Below are 26871 nucleotides of genomic sequence, written 5' to 3' on the forward strand. Positions count from 1 at the left end.
AATGTTTAGACACTAATGAGTACATGCAGCGGTACAAACACATCCACACAGTACAAACACACTATCTGTGTTTGAATAAACTGTTTATTAGATCCCCTCTCTACGACTATAAATCTGGCACTAAAACAACTGATACTGGACAACAAAAATAAATGAAAACAGATAGTCACACATGCAGTGGGGCCTTAGTCCACTCCTTAAAACGCTTTGTCCGAGATTTGTTTAGTCATACTAATAACAACCTCTGATGTTTGTTTAACAGTGCTCAGCCTTTAATTGCTTCTGTACTGTAGTGCTGCTCTCAAATGCACAACAATATGAGTCCTGATGCACATCACAGATACACACGCAAACACACACACACACACAAACGCGCATGCCGAGTGTAGGTATGAAACCAGCACAGCACGAAAAATCAAAAGGATAACAATATAGGCCATTAAAAATCTATCTATTCCATTACTAAAACAAAGAAAACCCAGCACGCTAAGAAATGGGGTCATCTTAACTATTTGACAACACCAGTAGTTCTAACAATACACAAGAATTAAATTCACAATGTGTGTGTCTTCATTTTGCGAATTAATAATTATCAGTAACACACCAGCATTTGCACCATTGTAGATAGACATCACTACTCAAATTGTCCATGGATCATGTGAGCATTTAACAAAAGTCCCTGCAGACACACACACACACAGAGCAATGAATAAGATTTTTAAATAATTTTGAACTCACCACTCTGGGTTTGATCCTTTGTGCGGCTGTGGTATCCTCTGTGATCTTTTTCTGTGCTCCAGCTTCTGTAATTCCACTGATGCAGGTCTCACTGGACCCCTCTAAACTAGACATGGAACCTTCAGCTCCATCTCTGGGCACTGGAAGCGGCCCTGAGCCCTCAGCGTCTTTCTCAGTGGTGCTCAGTTCCAAAATATATTTCTGGGTCACATCCTCCAAAGACGGGGCCTCATCTCCAGAAGTCTTAGTTAAGACTAGAGGTTCTACAGTTGGTCGGACAGCAAGGCAGTCGACTTCCTTCAGTGGCTGGAGTTGTGGAGGAGGAGAGATGGGAATGAAGGTGGTAGGCTCGCTGGCATGGCGGACATGTTTGGGTCTGGATTTTGGTTTGGATTGCAGTGAAGAATGGGGAAGAGGAGGAGTGAGGTCAGTTTGGTTGTTGTGATCCTCCTGGTCCTCAGAACACAGTTCTGGAGGCTCAAATAGGTCCTCATGATGGAGAAAATGAGCCAGTCTGTTCGGACGCTTTCTGGAAGGCCGACGAACCATCCTAGGGGACAGAACCTCAGCTAGCTTAAGATCAAAGTTAAATTTCTGCACCTCTTCTTCTTTGTCCTCCCCAACTTGGTCTATTACATCATCATCTACATCTTCATGGTCAGAAGAGTTGAGGGGACGTTCTGATTGGGAAAGAGCCTTCTTGACTGCATTATTGCTGTTTGTAAGGTGATGCGGCTGAGTCAACAATGGATTTTTAGACTTTGCTTCTGGTTCCCACAGTTCTGGCTCTCTTTGCTCGCAAAGAATTGGCTCACTGCTAGAAGGCAGGATTTGACCAGATGGATCCAGCTCATTGATTGGCTGAGTGTTGACAGACTGACCTTTAAATGAAGGGTCATTCTGGGAAAGTAAAGGGGCATCGCTACGGCGACTGGGGTCACTGAATGACTTCTTCTTGGGAGCTTTGCTGTTGCCATGGTCATCTGTCATCAGTCTGTCCATTGCACCTGGCTCAGCTACAATGCTCCTGATCACTCCACTGTAATCATGTACGCCATCATCACGTAGCCCACCATCGCTGTATACTGACAAGTCACTGGCTACACTGCCCTTGTATTCTGACAAGGTGGCCACAGCAGAGGCCTCTGGAGCCCCTCCTCCTCCTCCTTTAACAGACAGAGATCCCAGCAGATTGCTGTCTACGGAGGAAAAATTATTATTCCCTTCTTCTGTCACAGAACAGCTTCGCTGAGGCATCGGGTCACTGAGAGAGCGGTAGACTGTGGACTCCCCATTTCCTACAGTTGCTATTGTTGACTCTGCCTTAGTGCAATTACTAGAATCAGAGCCTGCGTTGCTATTACCAGAAGGAGAGAACTTGCGCCTTCGTCGAATAGCACTTGGGGTTGCAGGGGCTTCAAATCCTCCTCCTGTGTTGGGAGATGACCCCTGTGACACTGCACTGTTGGTGCTGATCTCTTCACTGTTGTTACCAGAGGAGGTGCTCAAGTCCATGATAATTCTGCCACTTTCCGCTTTAGGGGAAGGAAAAGGCAGGGAAGGAGGTCCACTCACCTCATTCAATTGATTTGTACAGCTCACGCTGTTCTCTGCCATCGCCTCCCTCTCTTGCTTAAACCCTTCCGGATCATGGAGAGCCAACTGTTTCCATACAGTGGTGGGCTGCCTTAGCACCTCCTTTGCTATTCGGGAGCCCAAATTAACTCCTTCAGACCCAAGGAATGACATCTCACTGGGACCTGTCTCTGGCTCTGTCACAATCCCTTCATCTGTTAAACTAGACTCGTGGCCTGAAAGCTCATCAACTGAGCGGTCGTAGAACATGCTTTCCTCAGAGTTGCCCTTCAGCAAAGCTCTCTCCGTCTCTCTGCTTTGTCTCTTTGCCTTCTCCCCGTACTCTGTGCCCCTACTGTTTACCTTCTCCAACTGCATTCTTTGTCCATCCCTTTCGCTCCTCTCCCTCTCTCTGTTCTCTCTCTCCCTCTCATGTTTATGCCTGTCTTTTGTGTTCTTAAACTCAGCCTCTTGATCTGTTATAGCTCCACCCTTAACACCAACTCCTGTGTGCTCCTGATTTGTTTTCTTGACCTGCAAACATTGATCATCCAAGTTATCAATTCTTCTCCCCACATCTAAATCATCATCATCATCTCTAGTACTCATTTGGCAGATATCTTGAATGACCTGTCTAGCTTCCTGCACATACCTCTCCTGCAATGGAGTGGGCATTACTTCCTCTTCATCATCATCAAAGCCAAAATCTCCCATTCTTTGTTCTCTCCCAACTCTAAAATCACCTCCATCACTTTCGATTTCCCTGTCTGACACTGACCCTCGTCCTCCATCCCTCTCCCCATCCAAGTCGAGCTGCTGCTCAGAGGAGCTTCTCATTGTGGTGCCACCTGTCAAGTAACACCTGACGGCTGTTGTAGGTTTTTCTGAATAAGTGAACGATTTTGCACGCCGCAGTGTGGCAGTCAGGTCTTTCAGTGATGGACGACGACCAGAAGGTAGAAGGGTCGCACCATGACTGCGCGAGCCCATTGTGTACACTGAGGACCCCTCCACAACACCAGATTTATCCTTACCATTTGTTTTCCGCACCTTGAGCTCTGATAGGTCAGATTTTAGAAAGCTTAAGAGTGTCATCGTTTCCGAGGTGATATCAGGGTTGGACATGGATATTTGGTTTTTATCATTATGATCTACCCCATCCTCACCTGTTGCTCTCCTTAATGCCACTGTCTCACCACCCCTAACCAATGTAGACATCCCACCTTCTCTGGCACGTGGAGTAGGTGAGGGCGTGGCTGTGGGCACAATCTTGGAGCGCATCCTAACAGAGGAACGGGAGAAGTTATCTCCATGGCCAAAGCTTGGGGAGCGGAACATGGTAAAATTCCCATGGTAAGTTTTACTCAGCATGGATGACGATGAATGTCTGCTAGAGCTACCTGCTCCCCCACCAGAGCTGAAAAACACATTTTCTGCACGGTTGGAGCAGCTAACTTCGTCCTCCTCTTTCAGCGTCTCAGTGCTGGAGTATCGGCTGCTGCAATGCGAACCACCAGGACTGGAAACAAATGCGGGTATATTGACTTTTGACACCAGTGATACACCAGAGAGTGTTGTGGGAGTCACAGACGAGGAGATGCGCTCCCATTGTCGCACTCTTGCTCTGTCACTATGACTGATGGGTTCTCGTGCCACATGGTTCTCAGATACAGCTGCCACAAATTCTCCTCCTGTTTTTTTCTGGGGATGCCTTTCCAAGTTTTCCATTGTCAAAGCTGTGTCACTATCACTGTCTTCTGATTCGCCATCATGATCGTTGTAATCATCACGGCCTGTTACTAGAGCAGCTCCACTGATCTTCTTCTTCTTTCTCAGTGAGCGGCGGCGTACTCCCTCTCGAATGTGGGGGCCTAAAGAACCAGCGCTGTCCTCCTCACTGCCTGAAGACCTGCCAATACCCTTAGCAGCCCACCAGCCATTTTTACTGTGTGATAAATAGCTGCTCTCTCCCTCTGTGGCACCCCTTTCGCCTCCTCTGTGGCTGATGGAAGAAGCAGGGTCAGAGGTATTAGTCCAACAGCCACCTTTTCTTCCACTGGTGTGTTCCTCCTCTTCGTCTCCAGAGCTAAACTTCCAGTGTGAGCTGAGGGGAGAGGCAACACTTGCTGGGCAACTTAACTCAGTGGAGGGAGCTACAGTAGACGAGGAGGAGGTAATGGCTTTATCTGGAGCCAGTGCAGAGTGGGGGGAGAAGGTGGTGGGGGCTGGTGCTCTGAAGGAGCTATGTGAGGAATGTAAACTATCCCTGGGCAGCCCGACCCCCTGTCTATCCCTTCTCTCCCTCTCTGTCGGCTGCTGAAGAGAGGAGGAGCACAAGGAGTTGTCTAAGCTCACCGATCGACTCCAAGACCAAGTTGCAGTGGGCTGAAGGTCAGGGTTGGGGTCAGATGTCAACCCTATCGGCTTGGGGGTTTTATGGGCTGCTTCTGCCTGGTTGCTGGGACTATGGGATCTGCATGAAGATGAGTTAATCCTGCAGTAGTGACTACCCCCGGTGTGACTACAACTGCTACTGCTGTGGCTTTGAAAACTATTCCTGCCAGAAAGTTTGTTGGGAACAGCACGTTGTGTCTCTATGTCTGCTTCCTCATCATTTGAGAACTGCTGGTTGTCAGGTCTGGAATAAAAGTCCATATCTAAACAAAACGTATCTTTAGCACAACTGCTCTCTTTACTTTGGGCTCCAACTACACAATTGTCATGCAAAGACAAGTCACCGGCTTCATTAGCACATCTGTGCTGTGAGGGCTTGTAATCTCTATCTGCAATTGGAGCGTTCTCGGTGGGGCCGAGCTCGTTTAAATGGCCTCTGCTGGCTGTTTGTAAATTCTGCTTGGTAGTTTTGCTTTGTCTCTCATCAAAAAGTTGTCTAATTTTTGTGACACTGGGCCACTTGTCAGCGTGCAAAGGAATAAAGTCACCGTGGTGAGTCGAGAGATAATTTCTGTGAGATTTACAGGGTGGAGGAAACAATGTGCTAGTACCATCCTCATCCTCGTTTGTGGTCAAAGTCTTTCTCTGATCAGAGGAACATGCATTGATGTGTGAATATTCTCTCTTACCGGGGTTGTTGCCGCTGTCGGTTGGTACACGTGTAAAAGTCCACTTCTCACTTTTTTTCTCTGTGTCCGAGCCTGACACAGAATCTGTGCCAGAGTGAAACGTTTGCACTTTACCGTCTGTGAGAGACTCTGCAGTGGCAGTTGCATTAGTATCGCTATCCTGAAAATATCCACCACTGTTGTCCTCGTGAAATGATTTACGATTTAGAGACCCGTCTCTCCTGGAGCCCGTGGCCCGGGGAAGAGTGCTGCTCCCCCGCGTCCCTGCTGCACCGTCTCCAGGTGAGGCTCTGTGCGTCCTGGCGGAGCCGCCGCCGCCGCCGCTTCTGCTGCTGCTGAACTTCTCAGTGAGTTGGCGGATGGATGGAGAAATGGAGGAGAGAGGAGTGGAGGAGTTTCTCTTTGGATCTGCGGTTGGGAGGCCGGCGGTGGTGGTGGCAGAGATTTTGGAAACTTTTCTTGACACACTGACATTACGCGTCGCCAAGGGTTTTTCTGCTTTGCTGGGCTCCGGGGGAAGGGCGACGACAGCCGCCTCAAAATCCTCTGATTTGTGTTGCTTGTTTTCACTCCGCTGGGCGCTGCAGGACCCCAACTTTTTGAAAGAAACGCTGCGATACACAGGCGCGTTCTTCCTCTCTCTTTCTGCCATTGTTCATGTCTTTCTTTGTTAGATTTCACACACACACATCTCTAAAGTCCACGGATAAAGACACCTTTTGAGTTGTGGTCCATTTTCCCCGCAGCCTAAAGGCACGATCCCCCCAAAAACAATCACACTTTTTAAAATCTCAAATATTTGCAAAGAGTCAAACTTGCACCGTGAACTGTTCCTAAATTGCCGCTCTGTTAACAAAACTTACATGTTGTCTATCCCCGATACGGCATCCGTGCAAGGAGGAAAAGCGCTTCAAGTCTTTTTTTTTTTCTTTTTTCTTCCCAACCTGTTCACAACCACAACTTTTCCATTGTTTTTCTCAGTATTTCTATACCTCTGCCCATCCAGGTTTGCAAGCCTGCACGAGCCCGGCGCAACCTTCACTGGTAATTCCCAAACTGTTTGTGGATTCCTTGTTTTGCTATGATTTGGTTTTCAGTGACCTATGTTGTTTTTTTTGCATGTTAATGCCTGAGATAGGGCAGAGGGGTGGGCGGGACTAGGGGTATAGGGGCTGTCATAGCCCCCTCGGGGATTGAGAGGAAAAGCTTTTTCTTTTTTGATAGGAGGCAGATAATGTGTGGACAAACTAGAAGTAAAACAGTCCTTTATCCTGCACGGTCAGTACTTCGAAGCGTCACTTAAACTTCGCTACGCCTCCCTAAAATTTGAACCTGCAACATATCTGAAAAAACTACAAAACGCCACGGATTTGGGTTGTGTTTCAGTAAAGCCACATATTTTACAATATTTCTGTCATTAGAGGTAAAGACTCTGAGAAGGAATCTAAATGCCCCACACACCGGTAACTGCATATTCAGCAATAGCTGTAAACCACATTTGTGATGATGGTGTTGGTGAATTAGTGTGTCAGCACTGATTCAATGGGGGAGGGGGGCAAAAAAAAGTTTTCACTCATGCACAATTACCCCTCTGTGGTGCTTCCCATGTGGCTGTCTGGTTAACAGGCCCTTTTGTTCCTACGGGGAAATGTGTGTTACATTCCCCCAGAGGTGGGAAGATGCTGGCTGCAGCGCTCCCCACAGGCTGACCTGCGAACCGTTTGGTCATTGTTGCTAGGCTAAGTGGAATCCCCAACGCATTTGATAATTTTGTTGCTATATGCCAAGGGTTTTTATAATTCTGTATAACTGAAGGAAGTTGTTTTTTTATATCTATAGCTATAGATATAGCTATAGATATAGCTATAGATAGATATATAGATATATACTCTCTGCACAATTTAACTAATAACCAAAGTACTGCTCCAAGTATTTCAACTATTCGTACAGTTTTTAAAGTTTACTAATTCCTCAAAATCAACTCAGTTACAAATGTCATGAGACACTACTACTTCAAATAAATGATCATAGAGAAGACAGAGAGTAAAGGTTCATTTTATGTTGAGAAAAAAGAAGAGGATTATTTTATCCAAATAAAAATATTTGCAGTTTTTTGCATGACAGTTTAATGGCTGTTTTCATTTTTACAAGCAACTTTCTGTATGAACACAAAATAAAAAATGTTAAAACATAAATGTTACTTTTTCATATTTTTATTAATGTAACAAAAATAAAATTATTCTAAATAATACTGAAAAAAATACATTGGCACAGTATACAAACATCTGACCACACACACACACACACACACACACACACACACACACACACACAACACATTTTAGGCAGCTGCAGAGGAAAAATAAATCAGGCATCACAAATATTTGTGCAAACAGACACATAAACAACAGGACTGTGCTGTCACTGTGTGCTGAGGCCAGGGAAACAACATACGGTATTAACTACAATAATATATATGCATGCTATACAGGCACACGTGCATATACTTTAAGTACATCCATTAAGCGACACACAATAAGGTGATCAAAATGTCCCTTGCATTTTAAATGCATGGAACTGACATGGTTATATTAAACTGAATATGCAAAATATTCTCCCTTATAAGTGCAAAACAAAAAGTATTTCGGTGGTAAAGCTGCTGAACTATAATAAAGTTGAAGCTAAGATTTTAAACTCTCTTAAGTTTAATTTTAATGGCAGATTGTCAACTCAAGAGTCGTCAACGTGATATCTTACAGTTAAGGTTGAGAGTTTCTGTTGCTTTCTGTCAAAACAAACTGAATTACTGATTTACAACATTTAATGTTAAACTCACCACCTCGGGATCTTTTTATGATCAGATTTCATTTACAGCATGTGGATAAGAGCAAAACTCCCCAACTTCCTGTATAATGAGAAAAAAATAAATAAATAAATCGGCTCAAATTTGTACAAAAGCCACTATCCCTACGAACCTTGGTGGAACCTAAAGAAACACCAGAAGAAAGTTTACAGTTATAATCGTGTCCACAAATGTAAACAGTTAACAGTAATGGGGTGCAAGCGGCATCTAGTGGTGAAAACATGCAACAACAAGCATTACAGTTTGGCTTTTGGAATAACATGCCACCAGAACAGTGCAGATCTTCAAAAGTGTATTTTGTGAGGCATTCATTTACATATACAAGTACTTTGTGGAAGTCTGACAATAATTTATTTTCTATCAACTTGAGCATTTTACATGGTGAATTTCATCTCAGCTGTTCTGTCCTCTCTCACTTTTTAAATATGTTTAAAAATGTTTCACATGTATCTAAAATAACCAAGAGTATTTCTGTTTGACTCTACACTTCACAGTTTAAAACTAAAATTAAAAACAACTTTCTTCTTTATTATACAACAGTGCACAGATGCAAACATTTCACACATTCTCATGTGACATTATTCCTTTGCCACAGAATAAATATAAATTAAGACAATATTTTAATCAATTTTCTCAGTCTGTGTTTAACTTTTATATAGCATGAATCATGCTTCACTTGTTATTTCAGAAGGTTCGTAAATATTGAAACAATTACAACAGTTTTTAGCATTCAGCCTCTGTACACCACCACACTTCGTTCGAAATTTACATTTCAGAATTCATCCTTCTACCTTTATAAGCAGTCAGATCATCAGTAAACAACAGTGACCCAGTTAAAAGTCTCCACTCAAATCTCAAGTATTTCCTTTCAAATTCAGTGTGGAGGTGCACACAGGTCAACTGGCAAAATACCCAATTTCTATAACCATGACTGTACCAGTGCCTCTAAATTGTTTTAGGTTGTAGTTAGCGACAGCACAAGAGAAGTACAGTAATATGATTACAAAATAACCATCACATGCCTACTGCTTCCACAATGCTTTGAGAATTACTGTCTGATCTACTGTTTGCTCACACATTCGTGTCCTTTGTCCCTGAGGGTGGTGACTCTGAGCACAAACCTTCTGGTGCTCCGGCGGTAGCGTGGTTGAGTGAAGTAAAACAGAATAGGGTCCAGAAAGCTGTTCATGCTGGCAAAAGGCCTTGTGCATTTATAGATGACCGAAAACAAGTTTCTAGTCTCACATGGAGCCCCAGGCAGAGTGCGTATCACCAGGTACATGGTCTTTGTGAGGTGAAATGGCAGGAAGCTTATGCAGAACACTGTCACCACCACGATGATCATCCTCACCGCCTTTTCTCTTTTCTCCCCTGTGGCCATGGAAACACCCTGGTACAAGACTGGGCGGCAGAGGATGTGGGCCATCCGGCAGTAGCACACCATCACACCCATAAACGGCAACAAGAAGCCGAGGAATGTCAGGCACATGCCGTAAGGATAGTAGTCTACAGATCGTGCTGGTGTGCTTAAGTCATAACAAACTGTGCGGTTGCGCTGGATTCCTGTCGCAGCAAAGTGAAAGGTTGGTGCACAGAGCAAAACGACCACAAGCCACACCCCTCCGCAGATGCACCATGCCATCCTGCGACCACCTTGCTTGTGCCATATTGCAAAAGGATGGCAGATGCCCACGTAGCGCTGCACACTGATGCAGGTGAGGAAGAGAATGCTGCCATGCAGATTGCTAAAACAGAGAGAAAAAGAAAATGCTGTTATGTCTTATGAGGCTAAACAAATGAACAAATGCTTTGAACAAATATAAACACTTTTGCATTCAGATGTGGACACATGGCTTGTACTTTTGAAGCACCTTAAGACTGACCTAAAGTTTTTTAGAAAGTTAAAAAAGAAGGAATTAGAAAATATTAAGCAAAGCATCTTACCTATAAAACTGAAATCTGACCAGTTTACAGGCAAACTCCCCAAAGGGCCAGTAGTCATGGCTGCCATAGTTGTAGATGAGCAAGGGAAGTGACATCACATAAAGCAGGTCAGCTATGGCCAAGTTGAGCATATATATGTTGTTTTTGGACAAGTTGGGCCTCGTCTTCCATATCTTTAGTATCACAGCAGCATTGAGAGGAAGACCGAGCAGGAAGACAATGGTATACACAGCAGGGAGTAAAATACGTTTAAAGTCTTCTTTGTAGGTGCATCGAAGGGAACTTAACCCACTTATATTGCGAATGTCCCTGATGCTGCTGAAGCTGTCTGCTGCATATGGCTCTGAAGGCTGTATGCTGGTAGAGAAGAAATCTAAGGAAAGGGTTTTCGAGTTGAGAGTTTCCGTAGGGAGGGAGTTCACAGAATATGGCATCTTCACATTCTGGAGGGAGAGACACAAAGGAAGCTTTCAGTGATTATCTGAAAATGCGCAATTGAATGTAATTGTTATTTAGAGTTACTTGAAGCTACTGATGAATATTTGTGTTTTGTTAGATTTAGTTCTTGTTACAGGTTTAGGGAGGTATACAGTATAAGACTCCTGCTCCTTGACTTCTCCAGTCACATTTGCTCTGTGTGAATGCATTTACATTGCTGTTCCCACTCAAATTTTATTCTGGATTTCTGTAGATGTTACTGCACTGACTGTAGCACAAGCAATAAACCAGTTATTAGTTACAGTGAATAACTAAGTTGCATATAAATTCTAAATTCTCCACGTGATCAGAGTGCTGATCAAAATAAAAAAGATAAACCACAACCTGCCACCAGAGGGCACAAGACATCGTTATTTGATTTACACTTAACATCTCAAACATCATCTAGGTGACCTTGAGCTCTCTAAATCACTGCACCTTAGTCCACATTCCTACTATTTAATAGCAGTATAGTCTAAATGTTCTGTGACCGGAGCCGTAATGACCCAATCATTTATAATCTCAAGGTCCAGAGTCCACAGAGCAAAAAAAAAAGGACAGTTAATACAATAGGTCAAATGCTTTTTGTTTTCCTTGGAATAATAGACTCCAAGCTCCAAGTTTTTGAATGTAAAAAGCCCTGGGACTCCTATAAAATGCCCTGAACGTACTTGATACATGTGAACGAATGAATTTGTGAACAGGTCACCAGTAAGGCTAGGCTTATGAATGAAGTAGAAGTGAAGTTAGTTACAACTGGTCCAATAAAATATATTCCAGATAATGTTCGGAGTTTATTGCATTTGATGAAAAATCTAATCCTTTTGGGCAACTAAAATTTACTCAACTAAAATGAGAAGAAGGGGCTGCAAAAGAAAGTCTTTATTCTGTTATCACTCGTAGGAATCAGATTAAATAATAATATATTTAGTGTCTCTGGGGAAATAGAAGAATCGAGCTGAGGAAAATAAAATTGGTATTTAATTAGACGTAAACCATGAAAATGGCAATAATATTACGATAATTCAGTCCTTATACCAGTTTATGACAAGTGGAAGCCGGGAAGCTGCAAGTTCGGAAACATAAACCACTGAAGGCTGTCTGGTCTCCCACTCACAACTCACACTGTCTGCAAACAGATTAATCAACCATCTTAATAACTATTCCCACCATCAGCATCAATCATATCTATTTCCACCATGGCAGCAAGTGGGCGAGTAAGTGATTGGCATAAGCCTCTTCCTCTATAGCCCCGTCAGACTGACTCACAGCATTTCACAACTAACTCTTTCGGCAAAACCTTGTGTGTGTGTGTGTTTCTGTGTGTCTTGTAAATCAGCTTAAAACTGTGTTAGTGTGTTTTTGAACTGTGTGTCTGCAGTAAGTGTGTTTCACATCCTGTGTGGGTGGCTTCAGTTTGTTATGAATGGCAGTCAGACATGACTTCATAACTCCTGGTAATTATTGAAGGAGAAGAGAAAATGGTGCAGGGTGCCACCAGAAAAAAAAACATTTCACATCACAGATCCAATGAGCAGATACAGAGGAACAACAAAGGGGTTTGGAGAGGTGAACTGCAGGCTCTGTTTTTTGCTGGTGGCTCTTTTACAGCTTATCTTGGATTTCTAATCTGCTGACTAAGCTTTCTCAACTCAAAACAAGGCATGAGATCAACTTTCTAAACTGGACTTTACTCCTTAAATCACAGGCAACTAAAAAAATAAAAATAAAAATACTGTGCTCGTTTTATAATGGTGAAGAATGAAGGACTCCCATTCTGGGAAGTTGTCTGTTTAAGCCTGCCCATAGCAGCTGAACTTTCAGGGAGGGAGTTTGATATTAACACTGCCATCCGTGTCATTAGTTTCCACATGTTCAAACAGCCAAACATCATTCTTCCTATGTGCGAACTCATAGTCTCTGTGCACTTTTTGGTTTTCATAATGTTGGCAAGCATATGCAAAATGTTAAAAGGTGAGCAGGAAATTCAAACCAAACTTATTATTAGATAAACGAACAAACTAAACAGGTAACTGTCAGGTCTCCTTTGTCTAGTATACACCGCAAAGTTTCCGAGGAAAAATAAAAAAAAGACACACATTCCGGATCCTACAAGTCCCAGCAAGCAAATCATCAAGCAAGAATAACAGCAGAGATCTGCCAGCTAAACAGCCTTAGATTTGATTCCCATATTCGATATCTACACCTCAGTAGGACTGGCACTATAGTGGAGATAATCACAGATGAAGGGTATTTCTCATGATATTTTGATGAACAGTTGAGTGTCCGTTTTCATTTTTAATCAGTTTAGCAGAAAAGGACAAACAGCAATAAAACAAACTCCTCTGTTTAAATTCTTTGTGGTTATGTTATAAACCACAACGAAACAGCTGTAAACTAGTTTATTTTAGCTTAATGCATATTTGATTAGTCTGCTTTTTGAAGCGATAACAAATTTGGTTGTATTAGATGAGTTTAGCATTCACCCAAAAGAAACAGGCTACATTTTAAACGTAAGTTATCAGTGTAATATGCAGCGTAAAATCGAGTGTATGTTTCTGCCGTCTGCATGAACAGTAGAGTGTGCTCCTGAAATCCGTAGGATTCATGTATGTGTGTGCTGGATATCATTATGTTTTCAATTTTTCAACACCCTAGAGAGTAAACAGTAATTACAGGACTCTAAGTGGTCATTTCTATATGTGCATGTGCCTGTATGTGAACATCTGATGGCTTCTGGTTGAAGTGTTTGCTCAGTTATTCTCCGGGGAATATCCATTTTCTAATCAACATTGATCTTAGTTTAATAACCGTATAAATGATGCACACAGTAATGCGCAGCAGGAGAGACCTATACACCACAAACTAACAGAAGACAACAATTCATTTGGAAATCTCAATATTTCACTTCACAAGATTAAATATCACCAGAATTTGCCCTGAGGTCAGTACTTGTTGTCTGGATTTTTTAATTTGCTGTGCTCAAAGCAAGTAAAATAAGCTCATTTAGTTCTGTGTGTTTACAGAGAAACGCAGATACCTGTAATGTTTCTAAAATGGCAAATTAAAGCATAGGTATACAGAGATTTTTAAAAAATAGAGAAAACATGATTAAATGGAAAATGACAGTTTCACAACTATACTGGTTTAGACTATTTTAGACATGAGCCTTAGTACTAGGAAAGTAGTGTGTGAATAAAGAAGTCATTTCTCGCCACATGTTTACTCTATCACTACCCAAGTAGCAAACACCAATTAAAACATTGCTCACCGACCGCTGTACGAATTAATTTGGCTATGTCATCATGAGTCTGTGCTGCTTTTTCTGCCCACATAGTCTTAACAATTTTGGCAGGATTCCTAAAACTTGTCTATGCATCTTCTTATTAAATCCGTTTCTTGAAAAACATCTTTACAGTAGACTGCACCACTCCAAGTTGAAAGAGCGCCCAAGGCTGTGAATTTGTCCGGCTAATTGTAAAGACAAGCCTTTCATTCAGCATAAAGCATCCACTTCTTCATTTTCTTTGAGAGTTCTCTGTCAACTCAAACTGCATTGGGCCTGATACTAATTATTTTTTGGCCTGATACTGGTTTAGTAAATAATGTCTTTAATTATATCATCGACTGATACAAACAATTGTGATACATTTATTTCCACGCGTCAGAGCAATGTGTTATTTAATGTAGGATTGCCATTTAGATAGTAACTTGACCAACTACCGCACTGACAGTACATGCAGTTTGCCCTGGAACATCTAACATCCTTAGAAGTACTGTTTGAATCCACAGTCAAAAAGCTTATTGGAGAATGCGGGCATCGATCCCGCTACCTCTCGCATGCTAAGCGAGCGCTCTACCATTTGAGCTAATTCCCCATGCCTGCCTTACCATAATAACATGGTAAATATATACACCGTGTAACTGAGATAACATTACCAGTCATACGGTGAGGCGTTTCCTGACCCTGCTCTCAGTTTATCTCTCGCTCACACACAGTTTGACAAGATAGACACATTGCTGGACACTCTCTGCCTCAAGCAGTGCTAAATGTGACACAAGAATATTTATAAACTATGACTGGAAGAATGCGACCGGCCAAATACAGATTAATTACTCCAAGAGCAGTCTAAATAAGGAATCAGAAACAGTTTTAATGGTTATTTAGCATGTGGGTCAAGAGCCATGAAGACATTTGGACCCATAATTTTACCATATTGGTTTATTCCCACCCATTACAGCATCATTTTAAGCTTTTCTTTAGAAACGATAGCTCAAATTAGTACTCAGTACACTCAAGACACTAAATGAGACACACACAAAGAGCAATGATCTAGTGAACACAGTGGAGCACTTAATAAACATGTTTCTTTCAGTGGTTACTGGAGACCAAAACAGGGTAAACAATATCAATATATGAATAAGTTACATTCATTGGACAGATACAAGTTTCAGTTTCAAACAAATGACAATGTTGCTCTGTGGGTGTCCAAAAACGAATAAACGGGTGATATGTCTGTGTTGTGGAGAAAACAAGTGAATGCATGTATGTAAGTATATGCATGGAAGGAAATTAAATTTGTGCTACAAATACACATTACTTTATTTACTTGCTAATCTATGTTTATGATTCATAAACATAATAAGTCCTTTAGAAAAAAGTGATAATCCCCATCACATTTACCAAGACATTGCTTTGTAGAGTCAACAGTTCAAGCCTTAGGGTCATTGACACACCAATGCAACGGTCAGCTGTCAGCCAGTGTTGGGCCATTAGTGATAGTCAAACTCCCTGTCAGTGGCTTTTCAGCCAATGTGGAGGTAAGAGAGACAAATCTGACTGGCTTAGTGAATCAATGCACAAAAAAAGACCACAGTATTAAAAACAGCTCTAGTCTTATTACACATATTCTCAATTAGAAGGAGCTATACATCATGTGTGGTGAGCGGCTTATGGTCTGAATAGCCGCGGTCCTAGGTCTTCCACTATCCCTTCCTCTCATGCAGATGCAGACGTACACGTTAGGTATTGGTTGTGTACACCGAGCCCTTACCAATATAACAGAGAAAATCATTCAAATTTTCACAATTAAGAGACAATAAACAAAGACTAAATTATCAACTGCATTATTTAAACATTTATTGTAATAAATATATAAAAAGTCATTTTGCCTGACAATTCTGTTTACACCAACGCTCCCATTGTGCACAAAGCAACTATGGCCTTGTTCTCTCTCTCTCCTGCTATTACCTTTCTGTAGAACATCATGGCTGTCAGTGTGTCTCTACCTTGATTGGTCTGTTTCCCTTCAGAGACACGAAACACCTACAGAAGCCTGACCACTGCCTGGCAGAAAGGAATGCTCTCTGCAAACACTATGCCCAAGTCACACATAATTATACTACGACACAGTTTGTTTTTCAGCTCGTGTTCTAAAGTCTAACAGGCGTTTGTCAAGATTTTTGAATAAAAGGACATTTTTATTAAATGCGCTTCATTTTCAGTGTAATGTTCTGCATCACACAGATTTTGTCGCAAACGCACCTGGTGTGTGTACAGTACGAGTTCAGTTCAGCTGGCTTCTGCTTTTTTTAAGAAAACCAAGTACAATAATAACTTGTTAACAACGACATACAGGAGAATCTTCGTACACCAAAGACATTACGTTGTCAGGTTTGTAAGCTGTCAGAGAAAACACATATCAATGTGTAAATCACAATGACCCCACTGGAGCTATAATATCATGATAAAAGAGCCACGTTATGAGCAATAGGACTCATTGCGTTGATTCAAATGCCTTCATTAGCTCAGTATTTCACATTTATTTACCATATTGGTTTATTCCCACCCATTACAGCATCATTTTAAGCTTTTCTTTAGAAACGATAGCTCAAATTAGTACTCAGTACACTCAAGACACTAAATGAGACACACACAAAGAGCAATGATCTAGTGAACACAGTGGAGCACTTAATAAACATGTTTCTTTCAGTGGTTACTGGAGACCAAAACAGGGTAAACAATATCAATATATGAATAAGTTACATTCATTGGACAGATACAAGTTTCAGTTTCAAACAAATGACAATGTTGCTCTGTGGGTGTCCAAAAACGAATAAACGGGTGATATGTCTGTGTTGTGGAGAAAACAAGTGAATGCATGTATGTAAGTATATGCATGGAAGGAAATTAAATTTGTGCTACAAATACACATTACTTTATTTACTTGCTAATCTATGTTTATGATTCATAAACATAATAAGTCCTTTAGAAAAAAGTGATAATCCCCATCACATTTACCAAGACATTGCTTTGTAGAGTCAACAGTTCAAGCCTTAGGGTCATTGACACACCAATGCAACGGTCAGCTGTCAGCCAGTGTTGGGCCATTAGTGATAGTCAAACTCCCTGTCAGTGGCTTTTCAGCCAATGTGGAGGTAAGAGAGACAAATCTGACTGGCTTAGTGAATCAATGCACAAAAAAAGACCACAGTATTAAAAACAGCTCTAGTCTTATTACACATATTCTCAATTAGAAGGAGCTATACATCATGTGTGGTGAGCGGCTTATGGTCTGAATAGCCGCGGTCCTAGGTCTTCCACTATCCCTTCCTCTCATGCAGATGCAGACGTACACGTTAGGTATTGGTTGTGTACACCGAGCCCTTACCAATATAACAGAGAAAATCATTCAAATTTTCACAATTAAGAGACAATAAACAAAGACTAAATTATCAACTGCATTATTTAAACATTTATTGTAATAAATATATAAAAAGTCATTTTGCCTGACAATTCTGTTTACACCAACGCTCCCATTGTGCACAAAGCAACTATGGCCTTGTTCTCTCTCTCTCCTGCTATTACCTTTCTGTAGAACATCATGGCTGTCAGTGTGTCTCTACCTTGATTGGTCTGTTTCCCTTCAGAGACACGAAACACCTACAGAAGCCTGACCACTGCCTGGCAGAAAGGAATGCTCTCTGCAAACACTATGCCCAAGTCACACATAATTATACTACGACACAGTTTGTTTTTCAGCTCGTGTTCTAAAGTCTAACAGGCGTTTGTCAAGATTTTTGAATAAAAGGACATTTTTATTAAATGCGCTTCATTTTCAGTGTAATGTTCTGCATCACACAGATTTTGTCGCAAACGCACCTGGTGTGTGTACAGTACGAGTTCAGTTCAGCTGGCTTCTGCTTTTTTTAAGAAAACCAAGTACAATAATAACTTGTTAACAACGACATACAGGAGAATCTTCGTACACCAAAGACATTACGTTGTCAGGTTTGTAAGCTGTCAGAGAAAACACATATCAATGTGTAAATCACAATGACCCCACTGGAGCTATAATATCATGATAAAAGAGCCACGTTATGAGCAATAGGACTCATTGCGTTGATTCAAATGCCTTCATTAGCTCAGTATTTCACATTTATTTACCATATTGGTTTATTCCCACCCATTACAGCATCATTTTAAGCTTTTCTTTAGAAACGATAGCTCAAATTAGTACTCAGTACACTCAAGACACTAAATGAGACACACACAAAGAGCAATGATCTAGTGAACACAGTGGAGCACTTAATAAACATGTTTCTTTCAGTGGTTACTGGAGACCAAAACAGGGTAAACAATATCAATATATGAATAAGTTACATTCATTGGACAGATACAAGTTTCAGTTTCAAACAAATGACAATGTTGCTCTGTGGGTGTCCAAAAACGAATAAACGGGTGATATGTCTGTGTTGTGGAGAAAACAAGTGAATGCATGTATGTAAGTATATGCATGGAAGGAAATTAAATTTGTGCTACAAATACACATTACTTTATTTACTTGCTAATCTATGTTTATGATTCATAAACATAATAAGTCCTTTAGAAAAAAGTGATAATCCCCATCACATTTACCAAGACATTGCTTTGTAGAGTCAACAGTTCAAGCCTTAGGGTCATTGACACACCAATGCAACGGTCAGCTGTCAGCCAGTGTTGGGCCATTAGTGATAGTCAAACTCCCTGTCAGTGGCTTTTCAGCCAATGTGGAGGTAAGAGAGACAAATCTGACTGGCTTAGTGAATCAATGCACAAAAAAAGACCACAGTATTAAAAACAGCTCTAGTCTTATTACACATATTCTCAATTAGAAGGAGCTATACATCATGTGTGGTGAGCGGCTTATGGTCTGAATAGCCGCGGTCCTAGGTCTTCCACTATCCCTTCCTCTCATGCAGATGCAGACGTACACGTTAGGTATTGGTTGTGTACACCGAGCCCTTACCAATATAACAGAGAAAATCATTCAAATTTTCACAATTAAGAGACAATAAACAAAGACTAAATTATCAACTGCATTATTTAAACATTTATTGTAATAAATATATAAAAAGTCATTTTGCCTGACAATTCTGTTTACACCAACGCTCCCATTGTGCACAAACACTCAAAATAGAATTAGCTTTGGCAGCTGCTATGTATATATGACTGGCGACAGAGTTGTTCCCCTGTAGTTAATCTAATGTAAAAAAGCAGATAACTGACAGATAAGGGCATATAAAGACAATGCTGTGTACTGTACACACAAATGCTATCTGTCTCAGTAAGATACACTGAGCAGGAGATGTAAATGGACAGAGGAGGGAGATGTTGAGTCAAAGAGGGGGCCAGGGAACAATTCAACACTACTTTACCTACTCTCTACTATCCCTGCTCACACTAATCAATGATTCATGCCCACTGCTCCTCACGTTCTGGCCCCATGCTGAATTACAGCATGCACTCACTCATCCAAACACACACACACACACACACAAACACACGTTTTACAAATAATAAGAGAAAATGACTAGAATGGAAACTAAAATCGGCATCACACATTAAAGTACGCACATACATGAAAACTAAAATATACTAGTACCTCATTTGTCAAACTGAGAAACCTAAACACATCAAGTGCAGTTGCAGCTGTCGCTCTCAATTAAAAAAATAAATCTTTTGCTACGTATTTAAGGGTGGTGAGGAAGACGGATGTACAGAAGTGCACTATTTGCGGTATGGCCAAAAACAGAATAGAATTGCTGCTTTAAGGTTAACACAGTTGTAATCATTCAATGGTGCTGATAAACAACTTCACACCTCACAGGCTCTCACACATGCCAAGCAAGCGAATAAGACATTGGAGATAATCCCCTCTTTAGTGGTCTCCTCAAAAAAATCCTGTTTGTGCAGACTGTTTGATTTCCACAGAAGACACACAAAAGCTTAGGTACAAATATGGAAATTACTGCATGACTAGACAAAGAGCTTTTTTCCCATTCACCTAATTTAGGAAATTCCTTTCAAACAAAACCAAACCAAACTGGTAAAAAGTTACTTTTAATCTGCTTACAATCAACATAATTATATGGCTCAATTCTCAGGGCTGCATGTGACAATTTAAAGTGCTCAATTGGTCATAATTCACAGCTACTTGTTTACAAAAACCTGTTGATGCAAGTCACTGCAAATTCACAAGGTTGCCAAACACAGAGGAAGTTACTGCAGCTCTGATGAAATAAGCAAAATGCAGAGGCAGGACAGTGAGGCATTGGTCACTGAAACTTCAATGTCGACACACAAGGTTCCTTATATGCTTAATCAGACTGAGCTGTTGTTTTCTTTCACTTCATTCATTCATTCCAACATCATGTTCAGCATATTTCTGTGATGTGAGGGTGGGGATGTAACTACTCAACGGCTAGTGACATAGACATTTGTAAGCTTTATGATAGCAGCGGCTTGGAGTAACTGTGTTGTAGAAGGTTGACTGCATAGCAATAAGCTTGGTGTTGCACCCACAAGACAAATATTTTCTCCAGTTAGAGAAGTAACCAATCAGAGCTTGGTAAACAAGACTAAGCTCTCGGATTGCATCTTTGACCAAACTGCTGCACACATCAACATAGCTTTTTTACTTGTTTTTAGTCAACTTACAGTAATAAAAACGGGATTGTTTGCTCCCGAAAAATAACCCCTCCATCCAATGAGAAACCAGTAAACATTTAAACACAAACTGTGAGAATGACTGAATAACACCAACTGAGTGAGGGCAGACAGAGAGGAGACTTGAACAGGTGACGTTTTGTCTCTGTAGGTTCCCTACAAAATGTACAGGTGCATCCGTCTCCATCGTAAGACGTTGTTATGGATACGTTCAAGGGAGAGACTTATCCGTCTATGTAGGAAGATGACTTTAGTCTTATTAATCCAGGAGTAGCTCTACCCAGTTGCTTTTGTTTGCCATCCGCACAAGGCCTGCTTGAATCACTAAGCACATTAGCGATCTTTAAAGGTCTGAAAAACAGCACTGTTAAGAAACAGATGCACACAATATATACAGCACACATATGAACACAGACACAAGGGTAAACATAGACATGTCACGTCTACTTGATTCTCCCACATTTCTGTCCCACACTGTAGAATAGAATAATAGAATAATAAGGGGCTTATTGACAATCCACAGATAGTTACGGTTACTATTGTTGTCCTGTACTGTTGATGTAAAATTGTGATTATAAGTAACAGCTTTACCGAATCTGGTAACGTCAATAACGCACAAAGAAAAGCCGTCACTGTAGAGCACAATTACAGTAGTTCTGGTTTCCAGTTAAGACGACTTATAGGAGTAATCCATCAAAGTCATACTCAGACCAGGGAAATCTGATTTATCTTCCAAACATGCTCATCATATTCTGTTTAGGATGGCTGCAGTTGGTTTTTATTTTGATAATGTACTCAATAAAAGCTGTTTTCTCAACGTCCTGTAAGCAACTATGGCCTTGTTCTCTCTCTCTCCTGCTATTACCTTTCTGTAGAACATCATGGCTGTCAGTGTGTCTCTACCTTGATTGGTCTGTTTCCCTTCAGAGACACGAAACACCTACAGAAGCCTGACCACTGCCTGGCAGAAAGGAATGCTCTCTGCAAACACTATGCCCAAGTCACACATAATTATACTACGACACAGTTTGTTTTTCAGCTCGTGTTCTAAAGTCTAACAGGCGTTTGTCAAGATTTTTGAATAAAAGGACATTTTTATTAAATGCGCTTCATTTTCAGTGTAATGTTCTGCATCACACAGATTTTGTCGCAAACGCACCTGGTGTGTGTACAGTACGAGTTCAGTTCAGCTGGCTTCTGCTTTTTTTAAGAAAACCAAGTACAATAATAACTTGTTAACAACGACATACAGGAGAATCTTCGTACACCAAAGACATTACGTTGTCAGGTTTGTAAGCTGTCAGAGAAAACACATATCAATGTGTAAATCACAATGACCCCACTGGAGCTATAATATCATGATAAAAGAGCCACGTTATGAGCAATAGGACTCATTGCGTTGATTCAAATGCCTTCATTAGCTCAGTATTTCACATTTATGTCAGGCTCAGAAAGAAAAGGGAACAATATAGATAACAAGCGAGCTAGAACTTACCTCGAGTGAGTGCAATAAGAAAAAGTGACACCATCAACAAGTTGACGCCTCAGCCAAGATAGAAGCCGCGTCCCCTTCGGCTCTGAGCAGCTAAGCGAGCGGAAGAACCGAGAACATGGGCACTGAAATCTCACAGGCGCTTTTACTACGAATACTCCGAGGAACAGTGTGGTATGTGCCCCACACCTGCTGCGCACACCACACACACACTGCTGCTGCAGCAGCAGAAAGCGGCACGCGGTACACCGGGGTCCACGCACGCGCAGTAAGTGTTGCAAAATACACGTGAGGCCAAGGGCAGAGACTCAACTCAAAGGTGCAACGGAAGGGGGTGTTTGAACCTGTCTACTGGCTGAAGAAGTACTCACGTACAAGGAGTACTGTACAATAGAAAGGGAGTATTTAAAATACTACAGAGCATACACACACATAATTCCAAAATAATATTAAAAACATGCATTGCGACCTCTAAGTTTCCCGTTGGGCACCCATGTAGAAATGTTCTGTTCTGTTAAAATAAAAATCAGTCAAAAGCAAAAACTATATTTAATAATTAATTTTGAAAAAACAATTTCTGTCATAACCCCTCATATTTATTTTTTGTCTCTTGATAGGGATCCGGTTGGAAAGCACTGCACTGCATGATGAGTATTGTGATACATTTTGATGATAATACAGTACAGTTACTTTGACTAAAAACATTGAATTATATAAATGTCATAAGGAGCAGCTAACTTTTCTTGTTTAGTTGGCTGTTAGGTCTATTTTAGAAACAAAGTTTATAAATTACAGGAGGCCTTGGTCTCAGTGTTATCTATGAACCCTGGTACTAGCAAGATAATATTGTCTCAAGTGTCCCAACAGAAACAAGAACCCAGTAGAGGACCCTGTCAAGTTCTCATGTATTTGTGCTGCATGAGATATATATCACTGGTTCTGGGCCAAGTTTTTCAGTCATTTATGCTGCGTCACCAACCATCACCACCAGCTTGCATAGTCCAACATTTCAGAGTCTGCTGAATAACTGCAGCCAAAGTAAGTAACCTTTTTAACGGGGGCAACCTCTAATAAACACGAGGTAGAAAAACCGAACTACATGGTCTCCCTGTGCCTCTGCATCTTATCTTGTTGGGATTTTATGAGACTTTTATTGAGCTCTTATTTGATTCGTCAACAGTGCTGTTTCCTTCTCTGCATCCGGTTTCGATCAAAATACATCTGATAACACAACAGGTTAGTCTTGGACAGCACATCATACTGTGAGATCGGATTGAGCTACATATTATGTTAAGTAAAACAAATGTGTCCGCCTTTTCCAGCCCCATTGTTCTCACTGGGAGAGAGGGTCATGCAGGCCAATCAGTGTCAAAACACATTATTATTATCAATGAAAACATATTCATACTCTAAATATGAAGATCTGGTAATAGATTGAAATTGGTGTTAGCATCATAATTAGCATCATTGTTTGAAATCATAAGTGTCTAACGTCTGTATAAAATGGCTGAAACATGCTTGTTTAAAAAAAAAAAAAGTAATAGTTGTGTTTTGAATGCTGATCTGGAGATGATGTATTATGTAACTAAAGGAAGGTCTGGAGAAAACCATTGTTATTCAATCTCTGTGTTTTCTGACTAGACACAACACTGTAGCATGTCATACACTAGCTTTCAGTGCTGTCGTTGCCACTGAATCATGACTGCACAGAGTTCACACCTTGTTTTTCGGTGTGTTGCATGAAAGTGAATTTGGTCTCATCATATTCAATGGATCTATACATAATGTCATCATTTAATATTAAAAAAAAATTAAATATTGGGTATTGCTTATGAAAGTGGAAATGCGGGCTCTTGATTCTCTTGTATCATGGTGTGAGTAGAGGTCACTTTCTGCAGAGAACCTTAATACTATGCCAAGAGGGAGAATAAATGAAAAACCTGCACACTGAAATGTAGTGTGTGTTTTAAAAAGAATAATTTACAGAATGATTCATGTTCTTCAAAAACAAATATATATCCATGCTCTCATATTCTTCAAACTAAAAATTTAAATAATAAATGCCAATATGTATGAGTTTGAATTAAAGATCACAACAATTAAGTCTCTGCTGGGGAAAATATTACAGCAATATGGTGGATTATAAATAAATTGCTTGCACTAAACACTAGAAATAGCTTGACCAAAAAGCACAAAACTAAAACCTCTGCATATAGAAATATTCAGTTTTGTTAGATGTCAGCTAAAGTCAACATAGAGTAAGAACAGTGGGACAAATAAACAACAGAGGGATAAATGTATTTATATATGCTGTCTATATTGCACATAAACAGTGTATGAAATTAATGAAAGAGGGTAAAGCCACTCTCGATGATTACATTTCTGAATAGTCATCAAGATCATGCTGACAGCTGACCAGCATCCAGCAGACCTTTTTCTAAAGGAAGGCATTTGTCATGTTGAAAGTGGGACGTGTGCAGACATAAAAGGTAGGAATCATTTTCCTTCAGCAAAAATTTGCTCAATGCTTAATCTGCCAATTTCGTAATCATTGTATATAGTACTGTAGGAGCCTCTTTGATCAAAACAGTGTCATTTTAAAGCTGCCACCCTTTGGATTTATACTGTAATAGACTAAACCAACAACTGTGTCCTAATAAAGGAGTATCTGCAGTTGAGAGAAGTCAACCTTAAAACCACTAAATGTTTTTAAGATTTAAGACTTTGGATTGTGTCTTAAGTGTAACGTTGTTGTCCTTCAATGTAACGGAAATCAAAACCAGTAAACCTGGAATATTGTGATGCACTTAAGGAATGAAAGTTGCAAAACTACGTGGCATATCTACGAACTAAATCGGAATTTGACTTTAACACCATGGTTTAGACGTCTCAGGCTATATTGACTGAATAGCACCATGAAAAATTTGAACTTTACTTTGCATTGATCACTGTAAAAGCTTAAGTTCAATGGTACAACTTAAAGTTCAACTAATTAACTGTCATGTGCAGTTTCCCACGTCATGTGTTAACGCTTGAACTAAATCCTTGCATGGGTTTTCATTGCAAATGTTCTCTGGAACTGCTGTTTTTCCGGATTGCCCATAACTGTCACTTCAACCTAACCTTCAAAGAACTTTCTAAAGTCCAAACTAATTGTTTGACATTAGGTTGTATGTCTGTGTACAGTGTGCCAAGTTAATTAATGAAAGTTTGAGGCATTCGTCAGCAGTAGGATTTTCTGATTTGTTTTCCAAATGTCAGCTGAACACACAAACTACAGCCTTGATATTTTTTGCACACAGCAAAAACATGCATTTTGTAATGTCTTCGTACTGTTTTTTTTAGCTAGTTTTAATTAAAGATGAATGAACAGCTCAGAACCAAAAAGGACTTTTAGATGGTGTTAGTCATCTTTGGCCAGAGTGGTTTAAATAAAGAACGTTTTAAAAAGCAGCTTTCAGTTCTTTTAAATATCAGGTGCTAGCTGGCAGGAAATAGTTACAAAACAGGGGACCAACATGAGATATTTCCTCAATAAAATCAAGAGGTTACTATTATTTATTAAAGCTTATTGTCACATTTTGAATTTTTTATTATTTTGTTTTAAACCTTTGACTCTTATTGCATATATTGTATCAAAAAGGCTTTATTTGATTGCTAAAGTCAATTAGTGAAATTTGTTTTTTATTAACATGTGACTCAAAGCTTAAAAACCTCAGCACAATCATATATTCCAAGGTACCAAAGCTATACCCTCAGATTCAATGTTTTCTGATTAAATGGGAAATACAGAATATCCAGAAAAATGACTGCCTGGTGTCAAATCAGACTTCATTTTCCACTCAGGCACTCATTATTATGAGTGCACATAAGGCTAAAGATATGTGAAGAACTTGCATAAAAGGTGTGATCATCATTGTTTGCATATCTATGAGCGGTGGTTGTCATTGCTCAATACTTTTCTCATCATGGATGCAGAGAGAAGTGAAAGAGTGTGTTTTTCTGTCAGTCACAGGAGAAATGGTGCATTCTCTGTTCCTGTTTTTTGTAGATTGTACTTTTTGATAATGTACCACAAACAGACTTATCCTCACATTAACGTGTTTGAAAAGGAACATGCTATAACTGAAAATGGCTTTACACACCTGGATAATATTTCCTGGTCTTGCTCACTGTGGATAACCTACTGGCCCTGCAGGGACTCTGTGTGCTGTGTTTTGTTTCCTTTCCATTCACTTATATGCATATCAGATATTAAGGATTTAGATTTCTACCCCTCTAAACCTCCACCCCTTCCACCTTTTTGCACTCCAATTACTTAATACAAAATGACACAGCAGATACAGATTGTTTTCCCCCCAAATTCCAGCATTCTTGGCAACTAGTTCCTACTTTATCCACAATGCAATCTGGCCTCAGTGTTGCAAGTATCCTTTCTTCATCTGAAACAACTAATTCTCCCTCTGAACAAACCTTGTGTTGAGATCGTTTTTTCTCTTTCCAAAATCAGGATTAACCATTTTATCTTAATTTCTGAGTCAATATGGACAAAACATATTTTAGTATATCCACAGATGCATATGACACTATAACTACAGCCTTTTAGTACTTTCACCTCAGAACACGTTTTAGGCAAAATTTCCATTGAAAACAACACATCCAACTTGATTTGTGAGTCATGGAGAGATTTGTATAATGTCACACCCATCTG

General features: G+C 40.4%; 2 protein-coding genes, 1 long non-coding RNA gene and 1 other non-coding gene across 4 annotated transcripts in view; 1 reads left to right on the plus strand and 3 right to left on the minus strand.

The window, feature by feature from the left end:
* The window catches only part of LOC137128517 (rho guanine nucleotide exchange factor 17-like), a 54564-nt gene extending 48048 nt beyond the window's left edge, over positions 1-6516 (minus strand). Inside the window, exon 1 of the mRNA XM_067506677.1 lies at positions 739-6516. Within this exon, the coding sequence (XP_067362778.1) occupies positions 739-6048 (5310 nt within the window). The 5' untranslated portion in view covers positions 6049-6516. The remainder of the gene's footprint in view (positions 1-738) is intronic.
* A 753-nt stretch (positions 6517-7269) lies between these two features.
* Positions 7270-22348, minus strand: LOC137128518 (P2Y purinoceptor 3). Its single transcript, XM_067506678.1, has 3 exons — positions 22164-22348; positions 10204-10646; positions 7270-10004 (listed from the first exon to the last, which is right to left on the minus strand). The coding sequence occupies exons 2-3, from the start codon at positions 10635-10637 to the stop codon at positions 9320-9322; spliced, it is 1119 nt and encodes a 372-aa protein (XP_067362779.1). The 5' UTR covers positions 10638-10646; positions 22164-22348; the 3' UTR covers positions 7270-9319.
* Positions 14486-14558, minus strand: trnaa-agc (transfer RNA alanine (anticodon AGC)). Its single transcript has one exon. It is a non-coding gene; the product is annotated as a tRNA-Ala (tRNA).
* A 200-nt stretch (positions 22349-22548) lies between the features above and the next one.
* LOC137128519 (uncharacterized) lies at positions 22549-25859 on the plus strand. The gene is made up of 3 exons (XR_010914586.1): positions 22549-23198; positions 23341-23396; positions 24551-25859. It is a non-coding gene; the product is annotated as an uncharacterized lncRNA (long non-coding RNA).
* The last annotated feature ends 1012 nt before the right edge of the window (positions 25860-26871 follow it).

Source organism: Channa argus, chromosome 6 (genome assembly GCF_033026475.1).
Source record: "Channa argus isolate prfri chromosome 6, Channa argus male v1.0, whole genome shotgun sequence".
Taxonomy (NCBI): Eukaryota; Metazoa; Chordata; class Actinopteri; order Anabantiformes; family Channidae; genus Channa; species Channa argus.

Bases quoted from the DNA above. Each gene is read 5' to 3' on its own strand.
- LOC137128518 (XM_067506678.1), bottom strand. From the start codon at position 10,637: ATGCCATATTCTGTGAACTCCCTCCCTACGGAAACTCTCAACTCGAAA. The intron at 10,005-10,203 runs GTAAGATGCTTT...TCTCTGTTTTAG, and splicing joins GTCAGATTTCAGTTTTATAG to CAATCTGCATGGCAGCATTC.